Here is a 23,770-nt window from a genome sequence, read left to right on the forward strand (position 1 = left end):
AACCCTAACCCTAACCCTAACCCTAACCCTAACCCTAACCCTAACCCTAACCCTAACCCTAACCCTAACCCTAACCCTAACCCTAACCCTAACCCTAACCCTAACCCTAACCCTAACCCTAACCCTAACCCTAACCCTAACCCTAGCGACGCCGCCAGCGCTTGACCCCGTCAGCGTTTACCTCCAGCCCTGCTCAGCGTTTAACCCCGTCAGCGTTTAGCCCCGTCAGCGCTTACCTCCCGCACTGTTTAGCCCCTGACCCCAGTAGCGCTTGCTCTTGTCTTTCTTTCTTACTTACTTAACTAACCACTTACACTAGCGGTTCGCCTCCGCCTGCCTTACACCAACCCTTACGTCAGTGGTTAGCCCCTTCCTTCCCTCTCCCACAGCACTTTTGTCTTCACTCCTTATTTTGTCTTCACTCCTTAACTCCTCTCTTACCCCAGATCTTACCTTACTTCTCTCCCGCCCACTGGCGGTTACTTTTACCTTCCTAACCCTCGCCTCACACCCTCTGTCCTTTTCTCTCCTTACCTACTTAACTAGAACTTACTAGCACTTAGCTTTACCTCTCTAACTCTTCTCTCCTGGACAGTAGCGGTTACCTTCACCTTCCCAACTCTCCTCTCCTAGACAGCAGCGGTTAGTTTTTACTTTCCAACTCTTCCCCCCCGGACAGCAGCGGTTAGTCTTGCTTCTTTAACTCCTTTACCTCGTACCTTCTCACACCCTCTCTTTGTTTCTTTTCCTACTTGTGCTAGACGTCAGGGCCTTTACAACACTAACCTCCTTACCCGTTCTAACCCTAACTCTCCTTTTCCCCCTAACCCTAGCCCGACATTGGGGTAGGGTTAGGGTTAGGGTTAGACTTAGGGTTAAGGCTAGGGCCAAGCTTGGGGTAACGGCTAAGCAGTCCTTGTCTCTCTTTGGTCTAACCCTCTGAAACACCCGCTAGGCTCTTACCTTCCCCGATTAAATGAAAATTTAACGTTTTGCTTTAGGGTTAGGGTTAGGGTTAGGGCTAAATACCCCCTCTAGTCTCTTTCAGCCAATACTTCCTAGGGGCTACCCTAGGGTTAGGCCTAAGTTGGGGTTTTTTTTTTTTTCTTTCTTAACTAACCCCTTAAAGCCAACTTTTCTAATTACTTCCTAGCTTAAAGCAAAACTAAGGGTTAGGGTTATATACTTTTCCTTAATTTCTCTCATTTTTAACCCTAGGGTTAGGGTTATATACTCTTCCTTATTTTTCTTTTCTTTTATTCTCCGGCTAGGCCTATATACTTCCCCCCTTTTTTTCTTACCTTAAGGTTAGGGTTATATATATATATATCTTCTATTATCCTAGGGTTATCCTAAGAAGATTTCTTTTTTATTATTAAGACTTTTTATCTTTTTTTCCTTTCTTTTATTTAAATATCTAATACTATTTTACTAATAATAACTAACCTCTTTTTATATTACCCTCCCTTTATCTTATTCTCCCCTCGGTAGTTGCCATTATGGCTGCCTGCTGTGCCGCGTTGACCTGGTCACCTTGCCGTCGTCTTCGTGATACCCTCATGTGCCAGCCCCATCTCGACCTTAGTAACTTTGAGAGCGAAAAGGCGCTTCAGCTTAGTGGTCAGAGCGATCCCTCTGACTAAGGGACAGACCCGGGTTCGAGTCTCGGAAGCGTCTAGCCAGCCTCAAAGAGCTTTTTTTGCTGATTAGAATGATATTATTTTTGCCTACCCTGGACTACTATATCTTTCTCTTTTTCGTCTTTCTTCTACTTCTTTTATTTTTACCTCCTCTTATATTATTTATACCATCTCCTATAAGCATTCTAATTATATAGTTAAAGCCAGCTATTATCACCAAGTCCTATTCGTATGTATAGTTACCGTTAAGTATTATGTGGGTAGTATACCTACTGTGGGAGCCCCCCCTTCTCTCTCTCTCTCTCTCTCTCATATACTCCTTTGTTTTTTTATTTTTATTTTCCCTTCCTATTATTGCCTATCACATCACATTATATATCATTATATATAACTAGTCAAACGTATTACACTATGCGTAAAACATAGTAATTAACTAAGCTCTTGAGTTTGTCTCCACTTGAGCACTAGATCAAAGACGGCCATAGCATTGGTCATCTCTCGCCCGCATACCAACTTGCTATGCTTACGGCCCAGCCAGTCAGCATAGTCATCCCGACCTTTGAAGTCTCGACCGGCAGCCTCCTGGACTTGCGACCATATATCTGCCTCCGTCACGGCGGCCAACGCCATAGGGACTACAGCATGCTTCCACCGACATGATGCTCCTTTGGTCTCGTAACCGTCCCGACAGAGCTCCTGCGATACGTGACAGTAGAAGCAGCTCAAGAAACGTGCCTGTGGATCCTTCTTGTAGTTGACCAGACCCTGAAAGATCATGCAGCTGGAGAAGGACAGATCCTTCTCTGCTGTGGCACCACAGGTACCCCACTGGTGCCCGGCCTCCTTGACGCCATCGAACATCCAGCAGATGCGGCAGCCCATCTTGCCAAGCTCCTCTATCTCCTCCAAGGCGGCCTCGAAACGTTCTAGAGCGAGGGCATCGCGCCTGCCGCGGGCATGTGATGCTATGATACCCTGCGAGGATAGCTCACTCTTCCACAACAGCTCATCGCGGCGGCAATTATCGCATCGGACGGCATCGAGATCTCCACAGTCCCGTAGGTCACCGTCCAAGCATTGGCCAAGGAGGCGGCGACGGCAACCTTGTGTCCGGATCAGACTGCGTACCTCGCGCGTGCTCAAGTCTAGGTAGCTGTCGCGGATATGGTCCTCAACCGGCCAGTCCTTCTCCTCGACGACTATCTCTGCGGTGACGGGCTCCCCAGCTCGCCCGCCCCGCCCCGCCTCCTGGGCGTAGTCGATGATGCTGAATGGGGCCTCGAGATGGATGACATGGACGATGCCTGCAACATCAAGGCCCGTGCCTAGAGCCGCGGTAGCCACGATGTAGGGTGTTTCGCCGTTGACCCATGCCTGGAAGCCCTGCTCGCGCTGGGCAAGGAACTGCGCATCGCTATCATCGCGCTGAGCGTGATAGTAATGGCAACCAAGCTGCCGGGCAAGCGCTCTACACTTCGCGTGGCTGGTGCAGTATATGACCCCCTTCTCCCCCGGTGCTAGACGTGGGAGCCGGGCGTCCACCAGCCTCTTCACCTCCATGACGCCCCGTCCGTTACGGACGCGAAGGACGGAGTACCGCACGTTCAGCCGATGGCTCGAAGCCCGTATGTAGAGCGGAGCCTGGAGCTGCATGGCTTCTTCGAAGTCGCGTTGACGGAGCGGCGGCAGGGTCCCAGTGAGGAATACGAAGGGACACCCCAAGCTCCGCAGGAGAACGAGGCACCGGAGCTTCGCGCGGTAGGTTTCGGCGGCAGTGAATGACAGATGGCACTCGTCAATGACCACTCGGTCCAGCCTTCCCCTGACACTCAGATCAGCGGCCCACTGCAGGAAGTCATCGGTGACAGCCGCCTCGGCCGAGACCAGCGTAACCCTGGGCCAAGATTCACGCGCCTCGGGCCAGGACTTGCAGTCTAGGCCGGCATCGACGCAGCGTGTGACTAGCTGCCTCTTCAACTCGGCGAACGGAGCCACCACGATGGTCACGCCTGCACCTGCCAGCATAGCCGGGACCATGAAGACCAAGCTCTTCCCGCCGCCCGTTGGCAGCACGGCAACCAGCGGGCTCTGCTTCGCCGCGGCCAACCTGACGGCCTCTTCTTGCTGGGGTGACCGAAACTGGGCAGCGTCATCACGCAGGACAGCCCGGAGTGCCCGCAGGATCATGTCGTCCTTCTTCTTGTCCCCCACTGCTGCTGTCATACCTGCCCTTAGCTTCTCGAGCGAGGCGATCTTGGCCCGCTTCCGGGGAGGGTGGCACTTCTTCTCCTCGCCGCCAGACTCGGCCGCACCCTTGCGCTTCGAGGACGAAGTTGACGGCGGCGGCTCCAAGGCCGATTGCTGCTGCGCGTCGCAGCCGAGGAACTTGTGCCAACGACGGCTCACCTGCCCGAATATGTCCAGAGACTCGGCCGTCAAGCGCTTCAGCACATCGATCGTGACACCGTAGTTGGCGGCTGTCTGGCCGGTGTGACAGGCAGCCAGATCGTCCGGCGCCTCGTACTGCTCCGACTCGTCATCGTCGTCGCCGTCCTCAAAGTCTGCCCGAGCGGCCCCCCGGTCGCGAGCGTGCTTCTTGCTGATGGCGATGGCGATGTGGCGCCAGTCTTGGAGCGTGATCCTGCGGCCGATATAGTGGGAGGTCCACTTCCCCATGGCCCCAGACATACGACTGCTCTCCCATGGCCCCGTCTCGTTATGCCAGATGAAGTCGCTCGGCGGTGCCATCTTGCCATATAGCTCCCATCTGTCCGCCTCCCAGCGATCCGTCAGCGGTCGGATGTAGACCATGTACATCACGAGCAGCTGCCCGATCCTCTCCGGCAGGAAGCGGGGGATCACCTTCGGCGAGTCGAAGTGGGCCAGAGACTTGTGGTACTGGGTGACGAGCACAACATCGCCGTCGATGACAAAGACGTTGCGGTCCCTGTTGATGCCGTTGACCAGGCGCAGGCCCGTGATCTCTTCCCCTCGGCTGGGCTGGCCGCCGGTGATGTGGGAGAGGAGCAGCAGAAACTCCTCGAACTTCTTCACCAGCTTCAGGTACTTCCTGATGCCCGCCCACTTCCACTCGCCCGCTCGATCTAGGAACTCTGTCTTCCGCGAGCCCATGACGAGGTCCTCGAGCATCTCGACCTCCTTGCCAGCGAGGTCGTTGGTATGGATGAAGGACCGGCCTCGTCTTGTATGGGTGAGGTCATCCTCAATGCCGGCCAGAGGAAGGATGAAACGCTCGTCGTCGCCCTCCTTGAACATCAACTGACCCCACAGCAGGTCCTCGGCGTCTTTCGTCATCCTAGCCACCATGTGACGAATCTTCTCCATCAGGATCGGCTTGCCCATGAAGTACATCATCTCGCCGTCCTTGCTCCAGGACACCATCAGCCGGCTACCAGTCTCCTGCGCGATCTTCCTTCCGTATAACAGCAAGCTGAGCGTATAGCCCATGGGAGAGTATGTCGCCTTGCAAAGCCAGGCGTCTCGAACCTGGGCGAACCGTTGCGCGAGGTCCGTCATCCCGGCCCGCTCCCGGGTGGGTATAGCCCACTCTCCCAGCAGCGCCCGCCCCGTGAAGACGAGTCCCGCAAGCACGTAGGTGAATAGGTGGGCAGGTCGGAGCTGCCCCGTCTCGCCGTCGATTCCCAGCACCCCGACGAAGTGCCACAGCGGGCTCGCAAAAGGGTCCCCGTCGAGCCGCTGCATCCAGAAGTCCGCCAGAATCTGCAATATCTCTTCCTGCAGCCCCTCGCCCGACTGTTCCTCGTCCTGCAGATGCGCCCAGAGCAGCTCGAGGCTGGCCCTCTGTGCAGGCGTGAAGCGAAAGCCGTGTTCGGCAAACAGCGCATCCTCCTCCAGCGACAGCACGTTGAGGCAATAGCATAAGAACCGCTTCACATATACCAGGTAGCGATCCATGCTGGTCTTCTCCTGCAGCGGCCCAAACGGTCGGCTGTGGGCATCGTGAGGGTGGGGGCTGGCCAGGAGCAGGCGGGTCATCAGGGGCATGCTCTTTAACCCGCCGATGCAGCGGTCGAAGAATAGACGATCTAGAGCCGTGGCCATCCGTCGCAGCTCGTCGTCGTCACAGCCGGGCATCCTGCTGCAGGCTTGGATATCCACCAGATTCCTCCCGGCGAAGTGGGCTGACCAGCCGGTCCTCTTCAGCCAGTTCGTCGTCTCGTGCCTCAGGATCCCCTCCTCCATGACCTTCTGCATCTTCTCCTGCTCCTCCTGCTGCAGTGACCACCCTTGGGTGATGTCGGCGATCATCGTCTGATCTTCCGGGTGCGTCTGCTGCCTGTCTGCCATCGTCGCTCTTCTCCCCTGCCGACCGGCGTCGGAGGATCTCCTGCTGCCGAGACAGCATCATCGTTACCGCTGGTCGAGATTCTTACGCAGAAGTAGTAAATCGCCCTCTTTGGACCTGTAAAGAAGGTTTGCAGATAGACGCCGGTCCAGAGGCCCGCCTGCGCCTTGGCTCCCTTTATGTTGTGCTCGCCGTTGAGGTGAACCCGCAGGCACTTCCAGCTCGGCGTGAGGTGCCTGCAACCCGGCCAGGTGCAAGCGAAGCCCCGGTGAACGACGAGACCCTTGACGGCCCGGGTCGGGTTTGACGCACCGTGCTGGACGAGCTGCTCCAATGCCGGCCCTTGCAGCTGTAGACCCTTATGGCGGTGGATGATATCGCTGCGGGCCCGATGGTCGATGTCTGGGTGACGGTCCCTCAAGTGACCCTCGAGGCTGCAGACCGCATAGCCGTGAAAGGCGCAGATCAACGACCGGTATTCGCCATTATATATAAGCCACCCTTCTCCCGGTTTGGTGGCTTCTGCATGAACACAGCTGGCGGACTCTCCTGTATCTTCTTGCCGCTCCGGTTCGTTGCCGCCGGGCGAGTCTGTGGGACGCCCTCGGGCCATGGCTGCGATCTGGACTATGTCGAGCCCTTCCCTACCTCCCTCTGGTTCCTCCTCTTAGGATACTGTACGTGCAGTCCTTGTTTCCCTTCTTTCTTTCTTTTCTTGATAGTCTCTCCCTCGAATGATTGCCGCTTGCTGGGAAACTGCTCGGTCGTCCTTAGTTGCGCTCATTTTATAGACTCATGTCCATATGAAAAGGATATCCCTCGTTCACCCGGTCGGTCGCGAGAAGGCTGGCCTTGGGAGACGCGTTCTGTTGTATTTCCCTCCTTTGCTTGCTTTTTCCTTAACCCTGAAGTTGCCCTTCCCTTTATCCTGATTGGCTGCAGCATGAAATGGTAGTTTGGGACTGGTAGTTTGGCCCCCCTGCCCGCGTCTGGGACCCACCCCCGCGTGTATCCCTGCATGCCCATTCGTCCGTGCCCCTGACCCCGAAATGGTAGTTTGGCCCAAACTACCACTGGCCTCCCGGTTAGGTTTGGGGGGCTTTTTTTTTATTATTTTTTTTATTTTTATTATTTTAATACTCTCCTTTTATATACCTTACTCTTATTTTAATTTATAACCTTTGCTCTTATCCCCTTACTCTCTATAATATATTTTACTTAATTTATTTTTTTTTAAATTTATTTTTATTTTTTTATATATAATAATTAGTAATAATACTAAGTATTTCTAATATAATAATTCTATCTCTTTACTTATTAATTAACCCTACTTTCTTTCTTTTCTCTATTATATTTTTATTATTAATTTTTTTTTTTTTTTTTTCTTATTAACCTTATTTATTATTTTTATAATTTTTTTTCTTTTTTTTTATATATATATATATTACTTATTATTATTTCTACTTCTATTTCTTAACCCTATCCCTATACTTACTATTAACCCTAACCTTATACTATTTTATACCTATTAGTAATTAAAAAGCCTTATATTTACTTTAAACCCTTACCCTTACCCTTATTCCTACCCCTAACCCTTTATTTACTATTATTCTTAACTTTATATTTATTTTTACCCTTAATCTTATACTTAACCCTAACCCTAACCCTTATGTTGCCGTACCCCTACCGGGAGCTAATTCTATGGGTTTAGGGGGTATTTTATTTCTATTACCTTTCTTACTATTAATCCTAACTCTCTCTTTTTACTCTTAACCTTAACCTTTAATTATTAACCCTAACCCTCTCTTTTTACTCTTAACCTTAACCCTCGACTATTAACCTTAACCCTAACCCTTATGCTATTATATCCCTGCCGGGAGCTAGTTCTATGGGTTTAAGGGGCATTTTATTTTTTTTATCTTTTTATTATATTATATATATTAACCCTAATTCTCTTTTTCTCTTTTCTCTTATATATTTATTACCTTAACCCTAAACTTATTTACCCCCCTTATATCTTCCCTAACCTCTCTATATCCTATCTATTATCTATTAGAACTACTTGCCTATTATAGTATTCTCTTATACTAATAGTATAATATAAATCTAGCGTAATCCTTGCCTTCTTAAATTACGCTTAATTTATATTATGCTATTTCTTTATTTACCTTGCTGTCTCTATGCTTACCTAAAATTAATATTTACTGCCCTTATATACCTCTTAAATGATTTCCTCCTATAATATATATGTATTAGTTCCCTTTATCCTATAAAATTATCGCTTTACCCCTAATTAGCGATAAAAACCCTCTGAGCTACTTATAGTAACCCTGAGCTATTTCTTTATAATATCCCTAACTTATTGACTCTATAAACATATTAGCACTACTAGTAATAGCTTATCCTTATATCTATAGCTGCCCTCCTCTTTTTGTATTTCCTTATATTAATCTAGTAGAAGTTTATATATAAAGTAGTATAATAGCTCCTTAAATTAGATCCTCCTCTGTATAGTATTATACTCCTTGCCTGCTATTTTATTATATTAGTTATTATTTTACCTATACCGCTATTTATCTAGTATAATCCCTAGCTCTAATGCCTTATAATAACGCTAGATATAACATATTAGATACTCGCCCGTGATTTTATCTAGCTACCGGAGTAGTATCCTAATCTATATACCCTCCTTGGTACTAAATGCCTTTTAAACCTCTCGCCCCTTACCCTTATTATCCTTATAGCTACTCTTTATATCCTCTTTTACCTCGCCCTTACTCTAATTCTTACCCCTGCTATTACTAGTTAGTCTTAATGCTTTATATTAATTGCAAAGCTCTACCCCGACTATATTTTTATACCTTTCGCCCGTAACCCTATCTATAAATGCCATAATAATAGCCCTTTAATATCCTAGAGTTAATATAAATGCCTCTATTTATCCCTAATTAATATTATTTATGAAGCTATAATATTAATCCTCCCGCTATGGCTATCTATTATATATAATAATTAACTTAATTACTTCCCTTACTTATTGCCCTCCTTGACCTATCTACTATATAAAGTCTACTAAGCCATATGGCTATTTTATATAAACTACTGTGATAATCCCTTTGATATTAATCCCTATTCCTAAACCAGTTATTACTATAATTTACTAGCTTATCTAACCCTTAATCTATGCCGTCTGCGCCTTATAGTAGTTCTTTTTATCTATATTACTATAATAAAACCCATAGCTAATCTCCTTAGCTATAGCTTTATATTGCCCCTTTAACTAGTAATATATTACCCCCTTTTAACTATTAGTTATCTATTTATTAAGCTCCTATATAACATTAATAGTATACTTTTTAATAGCCTCGCGCCTAGGCTTAACTTAATTAACTTAATATTAATAGTTTAACTTTATTATTTAATCTTATATTATTACTATGGATTAAGCTAATATCTCCTTATAGAACTACTCCTCGAGTATGACTAGAAGCATTATAGTTAGCAATACTATTAGGTAGCTATACTAGTATAAGCTCTATAGCTTACCTAGCTTAGTGTAATACCTAATATCTATAATAACTATATAATACTTATTGATAAATATTCGCTATAGTAAGCTTATATATAATAACCTATCTATATATCCTAAAAATTTAGTACTAGAAACGATATCTATGTTAATGACTACTAGCTATATTGCCCGCGGTATGCCCTCTTGCCTGGCATATAGTGATGACCTAAACCAGATATAATTAATGCCTATAGCTATTACTTGCGTGACTAAGTCATCTATGAGCGCTATGAATGGCACTATTATAATACTTATCCTTGCCTCCTATATTATTACTGGTAGTATAAATAATATACTCTTTCTAGCCCCTATTAGTAGTATATTAATCGCTATTTAACTTATCTTTAATAATATAATTAATTATATACTCTTAGCTTACTTATTAGACCGCTAAGTCGCCTTTAGTCTTAGTAGTATCTATAACCTATTAGCTATATCCTCCTTTATATCTTATCCCGCTTTATTAGTCTTTACCCGCTTATGCCTAGTTATCTAAGCTAAGCTATTAATACCTTATTGCCCCTTTACTTAATATTTGCCCTTGTGCTTACCTTTATGCTTTAGCCCCTTATCTTTTATACTCCTCCCCTCTAAAAACTAATACTATAGCTTACTAATCTCCTTAAATGTTATAATTATTTCTAGCTATAGCTTCCTAGGGAAGCTAATATATATGGCATAATGCTACCTCGCGATCCATATCTTATGTATTAACTATAAATCCTAAATAATATTCTAGCTTTTTTTATAGTTAACTAGCTTGCCTATTGTTAGATTAATATTAATATTATTATCCTCGTCCTTATCTTCTATTTGGCTCTTAAGCTACTTTGCGATTAGCCCTTAGATTTATTGTCCTATCTTAATTATAATTAGCTAATATTATCCTACCCTGATTCTTACCCCTATGCCTACCTATATTACTTATGCCAGCTATCTACTAAGCCGGTTAGTATCTTATACCTGCGAGCTATTATCTCTCTATATAAATTCTAGTTGCTCTCTATGTGGCTTAGCTAACTTATATTTCCGCTATAGTACCTATTTAGCTAGTATTAACCATGTTATATATCTAATTATTATGCGCCTAATTAGCTCGGGGATAAACCATACTACCTTGTGAGCGTTATCGCGGATTACCTTTATCTTATCTCGGTCTATAATAATTATAACCTACTTATCTATTATAAAGATATTCTATATAAGCTATTATAAGTCGCAGTGCCATAGTATTATTACCTTTAGACCCCGACCTAGGAGTCTACCCTATATGTGTATAAGTACTATAAGTACTTTACGAAGTAGTTATAAGTCTTAAAGCTACTTCTTAACTTTATGTTACTTCTAATGGTTTTATGCTAAGTCCTAAATTAATAGTTTTATTAGCTTTATTGCCTTAGCTGGCCTAGGTTCTAATTAATTATTCTTTAGGTTAATCGCAAATAATTAGCCTACCCCTAGCCATACTATGCTATTAGTAATCCTACCTATATTAATCTTTTAGCTAACCTTCTCCTATATCCCTTTAAATAATTAACCTAGTAACTTCTATGCTTTAATAACTTAACTATAGAGTATATAAGTAAAATCGTTGACTATGATCTGCTTGCTATTATAAAATAATGCCTCTCTATTCTTAGCCTATTATATTAATAGCTACCTGCCTATTTTCTTATATTAGCCTTTCTTATATGCTATCTACCTAATAATTATATTAATAATAGTATAAGTGCTAATATATATCTATATAATATATTAATCCTAAAATATAAGCATTATCTCTGCCTCGAGCTTATCTTAATCCCGGGGCTAGTTCTTAAATATTGCCTCTAAAAAAAATAGCTAAGCCTACTATAGCATAGCTACTAATATGCTAGTATATAAGTGCGGCTCTATATAACTAAGCGGGCGTAGTTAGATACCTAGTGCTATATAAAAGCATAGCAGCGGGTTTATATATATATTACCTCTAATATAAGCTTTAATTAAAGTAATAATAAATAAATAAACAGCCCTATTAAGCACTTTATACTACTAAGCGGTTATGCCCTTGTTATTTATTGCCTCGTCGTCGTTATTATTATCGTCGTTATTACTCTTATCCTCCTTATCTCTACTATTATAAAAGCCGCTATTATAATTACTAGGAAATCTATCGCCCTTAAGCTTATTTATTATATTATATAGTAAGCTCTATTAGTTATCTATAAAGCAAATAGCCTACTGCTTAAATGCTTTTTTATATTTAATATGATATACTTACTAGTAAAAGCTTAAATACTAATAACCAATAGACCGATATTTACTTATCAATGCCTCTTTGCCTTTTTATCTAAATAGTATTCTACTTAGACTTATTGCTATTATGTTAGCGAGCTATTAAAGCGTCTCTATTAGCACGCTATTAAGTCGCTAATAGCAGCGGTTAACCTCGCGATTAAAGCTTTGCCTAAGCTATTATAATAGTTATTGTTCCTAGATTACTTACTTATCTTCTAGTTAGACTCGCCTAGCTATTACCGCCTTCGCTCTTATCTACTTAGCTGCTTTAGAAATATTAAGTAAATCCCAGGAGTCAAAGTGCCTTACCTAGCCTAGTCTCTTTACTTATGCTAAATCTTAGTCTATATCCTCTTCTAAGTTGCCCTTTTAGAGCTATATAGTATTTTCTACTTTTAGCTTAGCCTAGTTATTAGTAATGATCTTTTTTATAGCGCTATCTCTTATTATATTAATATTATCTAATGCATTATTAATATTATTATAGTCTTAAATAATCTAATACTGCATATATTTTCTATATATCTAAGTTTATAATTAAACTTTAGTCTATTAATTCTCTGCGGCCTTATGTCCTATCTCTCTCTAGTAATAGGTAATATTATCCCGTGCTATTATAAGATACCTATATGTAGCGTAGCTATAACTATATAGTATATTAAGTAATTTAATTACTGCGTTACTGTTAGCTAGGAGTTAACTAAGTTTTAGATTAGCTAAATCCATAATACTATAATAGTCCTTAATATCCTTTAGCGTCTATCTTATTATTTAATACTTATGCTAGAAATATGACTTAATACTAGCACCGGGCTAAATTACTACTCTGCAATCATAGTAGATAAGCATCTAGTACTCCTTATTAAGTTACGTAATATCATCTATAGTCTATTATACTAGCTTTAGCTAATAATTAAAGCTTTTAAATAGAATAAGTTAAAAATACCATCTTAGAGTCCTTCTTAACTATAAACCCCTTTCCTTTATAACCCTAACCCCAACTAGCTACTAGCTAACCCTAACCCTAATATTAGGAAATTTTAGACCAATTAGCGACTTAATCTAACTCTAAGCAATATTACTCTAAAGCACAGACAGCAAAACACGATTTATATAGGCGATTTTACTTAAATCGCCGGAGAATAAATTGTCAGGGTAAGCTTAAGAGTCTTAAGGGTATTCTTATCTCTCTTTAGGCCTTCTCTAAAAATAATCTATTTATATTAATTCCCTTAAAACTCCCGCTTACCTAATATATTAAGGCCTATATCGAGTTTTAAGAGCTATTTTTTAAATATATTAAATACTCTAAAGGCTTAATAACCTATAATTTTAGAGACTAAGCTAAGTTAAGGTATATAAATAGCGATATTAATAGCTTTATATTTATATTATTAGGGTATAAATTAACTATTACTATTACCCTTATTAACGCAAACCTATAGGCTTACCCTTTCCTTATGCGATGACTTTATATTAACTATATTCCCCTCCTACCCTTAGATAAACTAGTACTATTACTCTTTAAGTACTTAATAAATATAAGGATATAGTTTAAAATATAACGTAGGACCTCGAGGATTATCTTAAGGAGGTTAACTTAAAATTATAATTACTTACTCTGCTAATACCTAAGTATTTTTTGCTAGAGCCTATAGATATAAAATAGCTTAGGAATAAACAAGAGGCTACTAAATAAGGCCTAAAGATTTACGCTAAGGTACTTAACTATATTATATAACTTAAGCTTTAGCTAGTTACCGCCTAGGTATCTATAAGTAATATATTACTCGGCCTAAATACTTAATAACTAACTCGCGCTAATATTATAATACTCTCTATACTAAAGGAATATAGTAATAAACTTAATAATACCCTTATTTAGCTAAGGGCTTATAGGGATATCTTAGATAACCAACTACTAGCAAGAAGATAAGTTAAATAACCACTCTAAGAGCCTAGAATATTTTTAGTGATAAACAGCAACGCCCAAAGGCTCACGGGGGAGTACAAGAGTGCGAGGTAATGCCTAAGGATTTACTTAGGCGTATCCAAAATAGCTTCATCTAGGGCAATATATATAATAAATAATATCACTATAGCTAAGAAGGGGCAATAGATATTAATTACGACGCTTAGCGAACTATTTAAGGTAAACCATATTTAAATTAGGGAAGGCGCACTGTAGGTAGTGGCCTCGACATCAGATAAGATAGTACGAGAACTATTCAAGGCCTATGCGCAGAGGTAGCTCTAGAGTGACGCTATTATCGTATAGAGCCTTAATAAATCCGATGTAAAGATATTACTTCCATCTTCATCGCTTCCATCTTCATCGCTACCCACCCTAAACAATGGTTAACCAGACCCAAGAGCTTACCCATGTCCCGAGAAGGAAGATACAGGGCTATATTTCCCTTCCGAATGCTTGCCTCCATCCTCCTATCTGCTTCCATCTTGATATTTAATTGCATCTCGGTAACGGATAGTCGAGAAAAGCGCCTAGATTGACTCATCACTCATCCTCCCCTAGCATTACCAGCCCTCCTCATTAACTTCCACTCCCTTGAGATATAAAGCCTAGGAATCGGTCGAGACCAAGAGCTATACTCCTTTTCGTTTCATACTAACGTTTTCTAAGTGATGTTTTAGGAAGTATAGCTGTTCGACGGGGGGGTTCGGGGCGTTGCTTAAAGGAGAGGGGGGTTACTGATGGTGTGGGGGATCCCCTTGGCATGGAGATGGAGATCTGGGTTCTTGACTCATCCTAAGACGAATATAGAAGTCCTAGATATATCGATGTATGAGCCTAGCACAGGCAAAGGATAAAACGCGCGTATAAAAGCCGTCGATCTAATGCCTATCGACCGATAGAGGGGTTATTTTGTTTTTTCTTATATAGCGGTAACCTCGGTTAGTTAAATCAGGAATGCATAGTCACGTGCTAGAGAAAACTAGGATATGAAGCAATAAGATGGGAGGCTAAGAGCCTAAGAGAAGGTATCGTTCTGCCTTTTTATTATATAAAATGATGCTAGTAAAATATATACCCTATTCTAAATTTATATATATATATATACTTTAGGGATTATGATTACTTATAAAGAAGACCGGGATATCTAGATATATCGATACGGAAAGACCATGTAGTTTACTAAAGTATAATACTTCCGCAATGCTATATATAATCCAAAGCCAACCCGCCGCTTCCTTACTATTCTTCGCCCACTTATCTCTAACGCTTGTTGCTAGGCGGCCGCTTCTAGCGCCATTCGTTTAAGGCTGCCGGGCCGAGCTGCTAGAACTGGCCGAGCCACAACAGATTCCACTTACCGTAGGATATGGCGGTGACCTAATAGTAGCATAACGGTTATCTATCTATTTATTATTATTCTCATCATTCAGAATATGCCACTCACTCACTCATGCGGCCTGATGAGTTGGCCGAATTAACCTATAAAATATCACGCAGAGTTCACAGGTAATCAATTAACCAATCAGTTTTATTTATTAGTTCAACTCCTGTCTCGAATAATACCCGAGCACCTATCCACCCATTCTTACTTATTACTTTTAAACACACACCCAATAAAGTTTCTCGGCTCCTTCATAAGAAACAATAAGTCGTCGCGAAGCTTATAAAGCTCATCTTGCGGCGCGAGACGCGATTCACAATTCCGCGGGCTATCTCGACTGCCTTTAACCTAGATCCAACCTAATTCTCGAAGAAGTCAATTGTTGACTCCCTTGTATTCTACAGTTCAACATGATGACGATCAGCTTCAGTATGCAGACCGTGATAGATCGTGTCGTATAGGCAAGATCTTTGGAGACAAGACCCAAGGGGGGGGGATGGATAGATAGCTCACCGATCTTCTTCGTCATCTCGGAGACTCGCAACACTTGCCCGTCATCTTTCTCCCACGGGAATGCTTCTGGCCGCAGGAACCAGAGCATTCTCGTCACCATATTTGCTGCCAGCAGGGCCGGGTCTCTCCGCTTGGTCGTGACGCTAAAGACCTTTGTGTTGGGCTGAACCTCTGGAGTCGCACTTGATGCCGTAATGGTCAAGGTTAGAATGAGCATGAGATCGCATAACGGATCCTCGAGGCAGTCTGTCAGACAACAGTACGCCACGCAGTAGTGAGATAGCACACGCTGATCTCCTTTGGCGAATATCCGTCGTAGCTCGTTGAAGCCCCTGTTCACGATGTCGGGTACCTGTTTGAATGGGATCTTATAGCCAAAGTCGATCCGCGGCCGTATTCTCGCTCGCTTGCCGTCGACTGGCCTGGCCGCCATGCGAGCCTCTGCCTCCAATGCTCGTCGCTTAAGACTGTTCGGCCGAGCTGCGAGCACAGTCGCTGACGTTGCCGCCCCGACGAGCTGTATCACTTGCTGATGTGTCAGCCTTCGACGATGAGAGCCAGGCACCCATTCAATCTTCGTGGACACCATCGCAGCTGCGATGCCCGAGACCCACTGCGCCCTTGTTGCAAAGCCGCCCCTGGTGTGTTCGATGGCAGCCCGGAGGATAGAGGGCCATGTGGAATGAGTCGGTGCGATGGATTCGATTCCCGGGCGGCCTTTCTTACCGCCGCCTTCCATCAACGCCACATATATCTCCTCGGCAAAGTCTCGTCGAGTTTTCAAAACCATCTTCGAATCATCGATCGAGCGATTATCGAATTTCAGAACCTCAGCCGAGAGTTTCTTAAAGCTCCTACGATCGGAAAAACGTACCGGTATGGTTAGCAATAGCTCTCTCACTTGATTATCGGAAAGAAAGTGAGTTGGAAAGGCCGGGGGGAGGAGAAATAATAACAATAATAGTAATAATAATAGGGTGATGGTATGGTTTGAGAAAGGCAAGATACATACGACAAGTTGAATGGGGTTTCCCGCTCCTCCCACGCTCCCAAGGCCACCATCGCCTGAGCACTGTTGTTGTGTATGTCGCCGTCGTTGCGCAGTCCACCGCCGCCACCGCGAAGGCCACGATTAAGACCGCGACGAACTTGTCGACAGATAAAGGCCACCATCTCCGGTACCCACAAGTCTCGGAATACCTCGTGGAGGAACGTCGTCATTCTATCCATCCCATCTATCGATCGGCCCCCCAGCTCGGCGAACCATAGTTGGCTGTGTCGGTTGGCAGCTACAGAGCGATCGTAGTGGTACTCGAGCGACGCAACATGCATCAACACCGGCCGTCCGTTGTTCAGCTGCGGCCACGCTACCAGGTTGACAAGCCCCCGTCCCTCCCGGATGTCGAGCATCCGCGGAGACAGGAATGGCCATCCACACGTCTTTAGGCTATCTGTCGTCCCAAGGAGCCTCATGACTTTGGTAGGTAGCACTCTTTGGTCGCCAGTGAAGCAAAAGTTGCCCAGTCGATCGAGGGCAGCGACGCCCTCGGAGAGGGCCATGCCCAACCCTTTCGATCCTCCCTCGCGGAAACGGCGATCCATCTCTGCTATGGCCGCTTCCAGGACCTTGGCAAAGGCCACCAGCATACCCGGAAAGATCTCTGGGGGAAACCGCCGCAAGACACCGGCGTAGAGCTGCTTCTCCTTGAGGAAGAGCCGCATGAGCTGGAAGATGGGCTGCAGCACGGTGTCAAAGTTCCGGCGCTGGCGCACGAGCCGTGGAGCATCGATGGAAATCACTTGCTCGAACCGGAAGGCAAACTCGTTGGCCTGCAGGGCCGCCTCGACTCTCTGCCGTTCCCGAGCGAAAGGCGTCGAGGCACCAGGGTTTTCGGGTGTAAGCTGCCCTCGCACCTGAGCTAGTAAGCGCTGCTGTTTATCTCGGAGGCGAGCTGTACGTTGAGCTTCAGTCGAGGGAATGGTGAGTGCAGCCGTCGCGAGACCGTGGCTCGCCAGTAGGTCGTCGGGCCGGTGACGGATCGACCGCTTCAGGTTGGAATATCCCTGGAAGAACCCGAAGGAAAGCACATCGGCACCTTGGTTCTGGTGGCTCATGTTCTCCTTCATGACAGTGAATAGGTCGCTGTCTAAGAAGGCAGGCGGGCGATCCGAGGTGAAATTCCCGTACGCAGGGTGGAATCCAAGAGGGTAGAAGGTGTAGTTACTTCCGTAGAACTCACCAGCCACCCGGTTAAGATCAGCAAGCAGGCACACTGCAGGACCTCTTCCTTCACCTGGATGCGTGCTTGCCGCGGTGCAGTGGACATCAACAGCCAGAGCATAGGAGACATGACTGATGTTGTCAAGGTTGTACTTTGCCTCGAGGGCCTCGCGAAGCCGCCTTAATCCATCGCTGTACAAAGCGTCGTGTTCTCCCTGTCCACTTGGTGATGATGGGGCCCCCCGATGGTCTTCCTCTTCCTCCTCCTCATCGCCATCAGAACGATGCTGATGGGTCAGCCCGTCCTCTTCCTCTCCTTGCTGTTGTTGCTGTGCCTCCGCGACGCCGGTCGAATGGGTCATGACGGCGCCTTCAGACTCATTCATCCACCTGATGAATCTCTCCTCCTGCTCATCATCATCACCCAACACCTCCCCGTTCCCTCCCTCTTCTTCATCCTCGGGGCGATGGGAATGGCCGCCACTGAGCGGAGCCGACGTAGTCATAATAATACGGCCAGCACCGGCGGCAGCAGGCAGATCGTGCTTCTCGTCATGACCGACCTCATCTTCGAGTCGTCGACGACCCATCATCATCTCACTGCGGTCGGGGCGGAAAAGATGAGATGATGGCGATAGGGAAGCAGCACTGTGAGCCTCTACTGGCAGGAAGAGGCTGTCCTCCTCGGCGTTAGGGTGAGGATACTGATCACCATCACCATCACCATCCTCCTCCTCTTCCTCACCATGCTGCTCCCGTCCTTGTCGTAGTATTTCCCAACCGTCATCATCATCATCATCATCATCATCATCATCATCATCATCATCATCATCTATCTCGCTGTGGAGATGCGTTGGTCTGATGACAGTCTCCTGCTCGAGATTTGCTATCTCCTCATTGACCTCAATCTTGATGTTTGCCCCATAGTCATACGCATGGAAAGCGGGTTGGTGATCGAGCCAGAAAGTATCGCCGCCGCGGACGGAAAGGCCATCGATGAATTCCTCCCAACCTTCCATGAAACGAGTCTGAAATGTGACCCATTTGTCGAAAGCGATCATCTGAGCCTCCGCCCCTCCGAGGGCCCATCTCAGCTCGACCCCTTCGCCAAGAAGCTCCCCACGGAGAAAGATGTCTTTGATATAGGATGCAAGCAACAGGGCACGACCGTGCACGAGGGCAGTCCTTGTGTATGCCGTATCATGCCGTCGATGATGAGGGTTACTATTTCTGGAAGAAGCCCTCTGGATCGGGTGCATGACGATGAACCAAGCCTCTCGGGTGGCACCGGTGGCGATGCGAAAGGTACGGCCGCTTAGGTCGAAATGAATCCCTTGCACATGCTTCGCACTATATGGCGCGTTCCAGTGCCGGAGGGAGATGGTGATGTTGTCGAAGAAATGACTGGACCGGCAGATCGGTCGACGTGGCCGGCCGACGATGCTGACAAAGTCGAGGCGAAAGACGGGGTAGTATTCATCTTCTTCGCTCGCCGGCCTCGATCCTGTCTTCTTACTCCCGTAGTCGATGACAACTCGACGTTGTAGGAGGTCAAGAGCACGCGCCCCGTCGAAAGCCTCGTCGTTCGTCTCGGCAATGAACTCGTCAGCTAAGGTTGTCAGTTGGAGGGCACTCAAACCAAAAGTCAGCATTAATCATTAGTTGGCTCCCGACCCTTATGTATGTGAAGCGGAGAGAGGCGAATACGATGAATGAATGAATGCGTCACCGCATCTACATGCTCCCTGCCAAGGGGCGCTGCCATACGCACCATACATCCAGGAATCACCGGCAAGGCTCGTGGGGTCCTCAAGGTAGTATTCGCTTGATGGGGATTTGATGACGATGATAGCGATATAACACAACAGAAAAATTAGTGAGTCGAATGGAGTACTAGGACTGAGAGCTGATGAACTCCTCCTAATATTAGATAGATCGATATCACGTCTTTTGGAAAGTCTCAGCAACCCGATTTATGGACATTAACCGGCCGCCAGACACGCCAACAGGGTCAGACGCGCGTATGGCTATGGTCAACTTATGAGTACAAGAGGATCACTATTAATCACATCTTGTCATATATCATCTGACGTCGGACCTGCCATCGCACCTTGATGGTGGTTTGCTCATCATAGGCGCTATGGAGCTCTGATGTTCTTTATCACATCCTTGGTCGCTTTCGGATCCTCCCGGCGTATCCGGCCCTCCCGGCGCAGCTGTTGCGTTTTAGAGCTACTTGATAAGCATACTCACTACTTGGTAGGCAAATTTCGTTAAGACTTTCTTACGATCCACGAAACCGACCGAGACACATTTTACGCAGTCTCCTGTATGCGCTGAGGAGTCGATATAATTATCATCATTAGTGTTTTTTTTTTCTATCGACTTTGGTCGATTTAACTTAAGATATATAGTATTATAGTATTATATACAAGATGTTTTAAGTAGAGAGGCTCGTATATCTCCCCAGCCGCTCATTCTCCGTAGCGTGTCCGCTCGAAATAGGGTAGCTCCGGCATATCTATTTCTATCGCCGACTTCCTAATGTGGCCACGGGTCCATCTATCCACTCTGCTGTCTGCGACGACGCTGGCGCGTTTCTCTTAGCCAGGTTAGATCGACCGGGGCTGCACTGGCCGGTCGAGAAGCTTTTCCTGCCCCCCCGCGACTGAATAACCTTGGTTCCCCCTACTGGCCTTCCCGGCAGTCGCAGAGAACGACCAATCTCTGCCACGGGACGCGGCTGTTGTGGTGGTGGATAGCCCATAGCTCCTTGCCCCTGTTTGCCCCTATTGTGATGATTCCTCGATGATTGTAAGGACCGCGGCGAAGGTGATATGGCCGTGTAGCTTGACTGCTGCATCGATGACAAGCCTGCCAGCCTGGCCGCCTCCCCGGTTCGATAATTGCGCCCCTGGGCCCCGCTCGTCTTGTTCATCGGGATAAACCGTTGCGACGGCTGCTGCTGCTGATCATCGGAGACTGTGGCCGTCATCCCCGACAAGAGTCTCTCATACCCTTGGTGTGCCATTTGAATCATTCGCAACGCTTCGTCCGACCAAGGGACTCCATCATCAGACTCATTGCTTTCCACTGCTTTGCGACACCGGTCCGCAGCCCACGCAAGAACGGCTTGATCGATGTACGTGCCAAGTTCGGTGGAGGCGTACACACCACGGAGTGCCGGGTTCTCCTCCACCTCGGGTATGTTTACAAGCTGACTGCAGATGGCGCGCGTAATGGCAGATGCTGGCCCACGACGCGTCTCGCCGTCAGGGTGGTGAGCCTCATCTCCGCCGCGAAGATTGCCGACGCGATCTGACACCGAATCCTGCCACACTGGGCGGAATGCCGATCCAATAGTGTCCCGAACAACCCGGAAAAGACCCACCCATAGGTCGTCAGCGGCGAAGCGTTCTGCGTAGCTATCGTCGTGTTCTTCCGGCATCAGGGCAAGATAGTGTTTCGTCGAAGGATCCTTGAACCTGGCCATGTGGCGCCGAACGTAGTCCAGGACCTGCTTTTCCAGAGATCGGGAGCGCAGTTCCAACCAAGCTGCGACGTCGTCGCCCTCCTCTCGCAGCTGAGCCCACCAATCGGCCCCGCATGCGGTCGCCATCAGCCTTTCAATGGCAGGCATCAGATCCTGTCGCCTTAGCGGCTTGTTGTTCTCATGACGATTCACGATATCGGTGGGTTGGGCATTGACCCAGCGCACGACATGGTCCATGACCCGTATTATGATCTCGCCTTCATCCTTCTTTATCCTTAGGAGCGACTGCACATCGGGAAAGGGAAGAGCAGGATGATGTTGAAGGACATGGCGGAAAAGGTCGTAATAGCTTTTCTTGTCAAGCGAGGCGAAGAAGCCGGCCTGGCGAGAGGTCGGGGCAGCTGAATCATCGCCGTCGCTACTGTCTCTTGGGTAGAAGAGCTGGCGAACGTCTGTGGCGGTATAGGTGTTGTTTCCGAGACCGGTGACTAACTTGGCCCAGTCTGAGACTTGAATGGATTCGGCGGCAGGGGTTGGCAAGGTCTTGAGGGTTTCGAGCACCTGATAGAATGTGTCGAACCAATACTGCTCGTATAGAACGACAGGGTCGCTCGCGTCAGCCTCGTAAAGCTCGGCTTAATAAGGTCCACCATGATGATGGCGATGAATTGATTGCACCTCCACAAGTGTAAGAAGAGTCACTCACATCATCGATTCTGTAACTGGCCATACGATCCCATATGGAGATATTGAAGGTTGCCCTCCCTATCTGAGTTCTGCACCAGCGGGTGATCATAGGCCTCCATCGCTCATTCCTCCACAGAGTGACAAGTCGGCTGCTGGGAAAGCGGGTTTCACTGCGGAGGCAGAGAATATCCAGCATCCTTTTCTCAAGAGCTTGTTTGTTCTTATTTTTCTGAGGGGAGAAAAGGGTGGGATCTCGGTCGGAAGCGGAGGCGAGCTGCAACCAGATCTGGCCATGACTGTCGGGCAGGGTAAGGTCGCGACGGTTGACGCGGAGCTTGATGTCCAACTCGACGGGGAGAGTGTCTGGGGTTAGGCTAGTCAGCGTCTGATGATGACGACGATAGTAAAGACGCACCCTTATCATAAAACTCGCAGATCCACCATAGATCGTCTGTGCTAGAACTAGTTTGCTTTACGTAGTCCCGCAATGCTTCAATGCGATGTTGGCCGGCCATGAGTTTGGGTTTCTCGTCGTTGACGCCGGCCCAGTGCTTGAATGATAGTATAGGATGATCATCGGGATGACGATTTGTTTCGGCAATGGTCCTGATGATGCTGTCGACGGCGGTGGCACTGCAGGTGACCTGGATGTAGTTCTCCTTAGCTCGACGGGTGAGATTACCGTGGCGGAAAGACTGATAAAGGTGGGCGATATGATTGCGTTTGAGGGGTCTGTTGTTGTCGCGAGACCACGAAGAGGTGAGGAGGTTGATGGGAAACTCGGCGATGGCAAGGCGGTATGGTTTAGCCTGCCTTCTTAGTGAGTCGACCTCTGTGAATGATGGCGGAGAAGGCTTTAGTGGTTTGGCGGAGCCGGAGGATGGTTGTTGTTGGTGGCTAGTGGATGGGCCAAGCGGGGGGTTAGATGCGGGTGTAGTAATGGGGAAGTGATTACTAGTAGTATTGAACGGAGCGAAGCTAAAGTCCGAGGTCATCGGAAAGGCCGGAGAGCTGGAATTAGTTCCTCTCTAATGACTTGCTGCCTGTTCTGCGTTACCTTGATGAAAAGGGCCGGGCGAAGTTGGATCGTTCTGTGGAGGGTATGAAATACCCTGGGTTGAACACTGATCTCCCGAATTGATCCAACTTGACAAAGGGCCACTATCCTGGGCCTGGGTAGTCTGCGGTATTGTCGATAAGTGTTGGCGGGCACGATAGGCTCTAACGCGAAGTTGTGTGAGTCTACGTTCCGATAAGGCTGGGTCTCTCCGCGGACGGCCCGCTGTTGCTTGCGCCTCTTTATCTGTATCCGAAGAACCCGAAATTGTGGCAGCCACGGCCTCGAGCGATCCTTGCATTAATAGTTCTGCCCCGCTTGTTAAATCAGCGTCGGTGTGAAACGCATTGCTTATTTGTCTTATATCTGTCGGAGAATATATTACCGGAGCGGCCGATAATATAGCTGTTTGGGGGGGGATTTGTTGAGAAGTATTATAGCTAATAGAGGAATCTCGAAAATTAGAGGTTTTTGGCGGGAGGTGCTGAATACTGGCTGGCGAGGTGGTAGGATGGCCCTGATGGGAGTGCTTATGTAAATGATCTAATAGGATGCGGGACTATGAGTTTGATGATGGGGAGAACTTGAATTTGTAAGCCCTATTAATGATTAGTAATATTGACCT

At 46.6% G+C, this 23,770-nt stretch overlaps 1 protein-coding gene and 1 pseudogene across 2 annotated transcripts, besides 1 other annotated feature; both read right to left on the minus strand.

Annotated features, from left to right (window-relative positions):
- Positions 1-2,150: 2,150 nt before the first annotated feature.
- NCS54_01498400 lies at positions 2,151-6,580 on the minus strand (annotated as a pseudogene). The gene is made up of 2 exons: positions 5,993-6,580; positions 2,151-5,933 (listed from the first exon to the last, which is right to left on the minus strand).
- Positions 2,151-6,580: a sequence feature.
- Positions 6,581-15,549: 8,969 nt separating this feature from the next.
- On the minus strand, positions 15,550-23,083 carry NCS54_01498500 (Hypothetical protein; the record flags this gene model as incomplete). The annotated part of the gene is made up of 7 exons (XM_053160102.1): positions 15,550-15,572; positions 15,688-16,541; positions 16,700-19,517; positions 19,680-19,732; positions 20,926-21,962; positions 22,108-22,451; positions 22,504-23,083. 7 exons carry the CDS (start codon positions 23,081-23,083, stop codon positions 15,550-15,552), a joined length of 5,709 nt encoding a protein of 1,902 aa, XP_053016077.1.
- Between the last annotated feature and the right edge of the window lie 687 nt (positions 23,084-23,770).

This window comes from Fusarium falciforme, chromosome 14 (genome assembly GCF_026873545.1).
Source record: "Fusarium falciforme chromosome 14, complete sequence".
Taxonomy (NCBI): Eukaryota; Fungi; Ascomycota; class Sordariomycetes; order Hypocreales; family Nectriaceae; genus Fusarium; species Fusarium falciforme.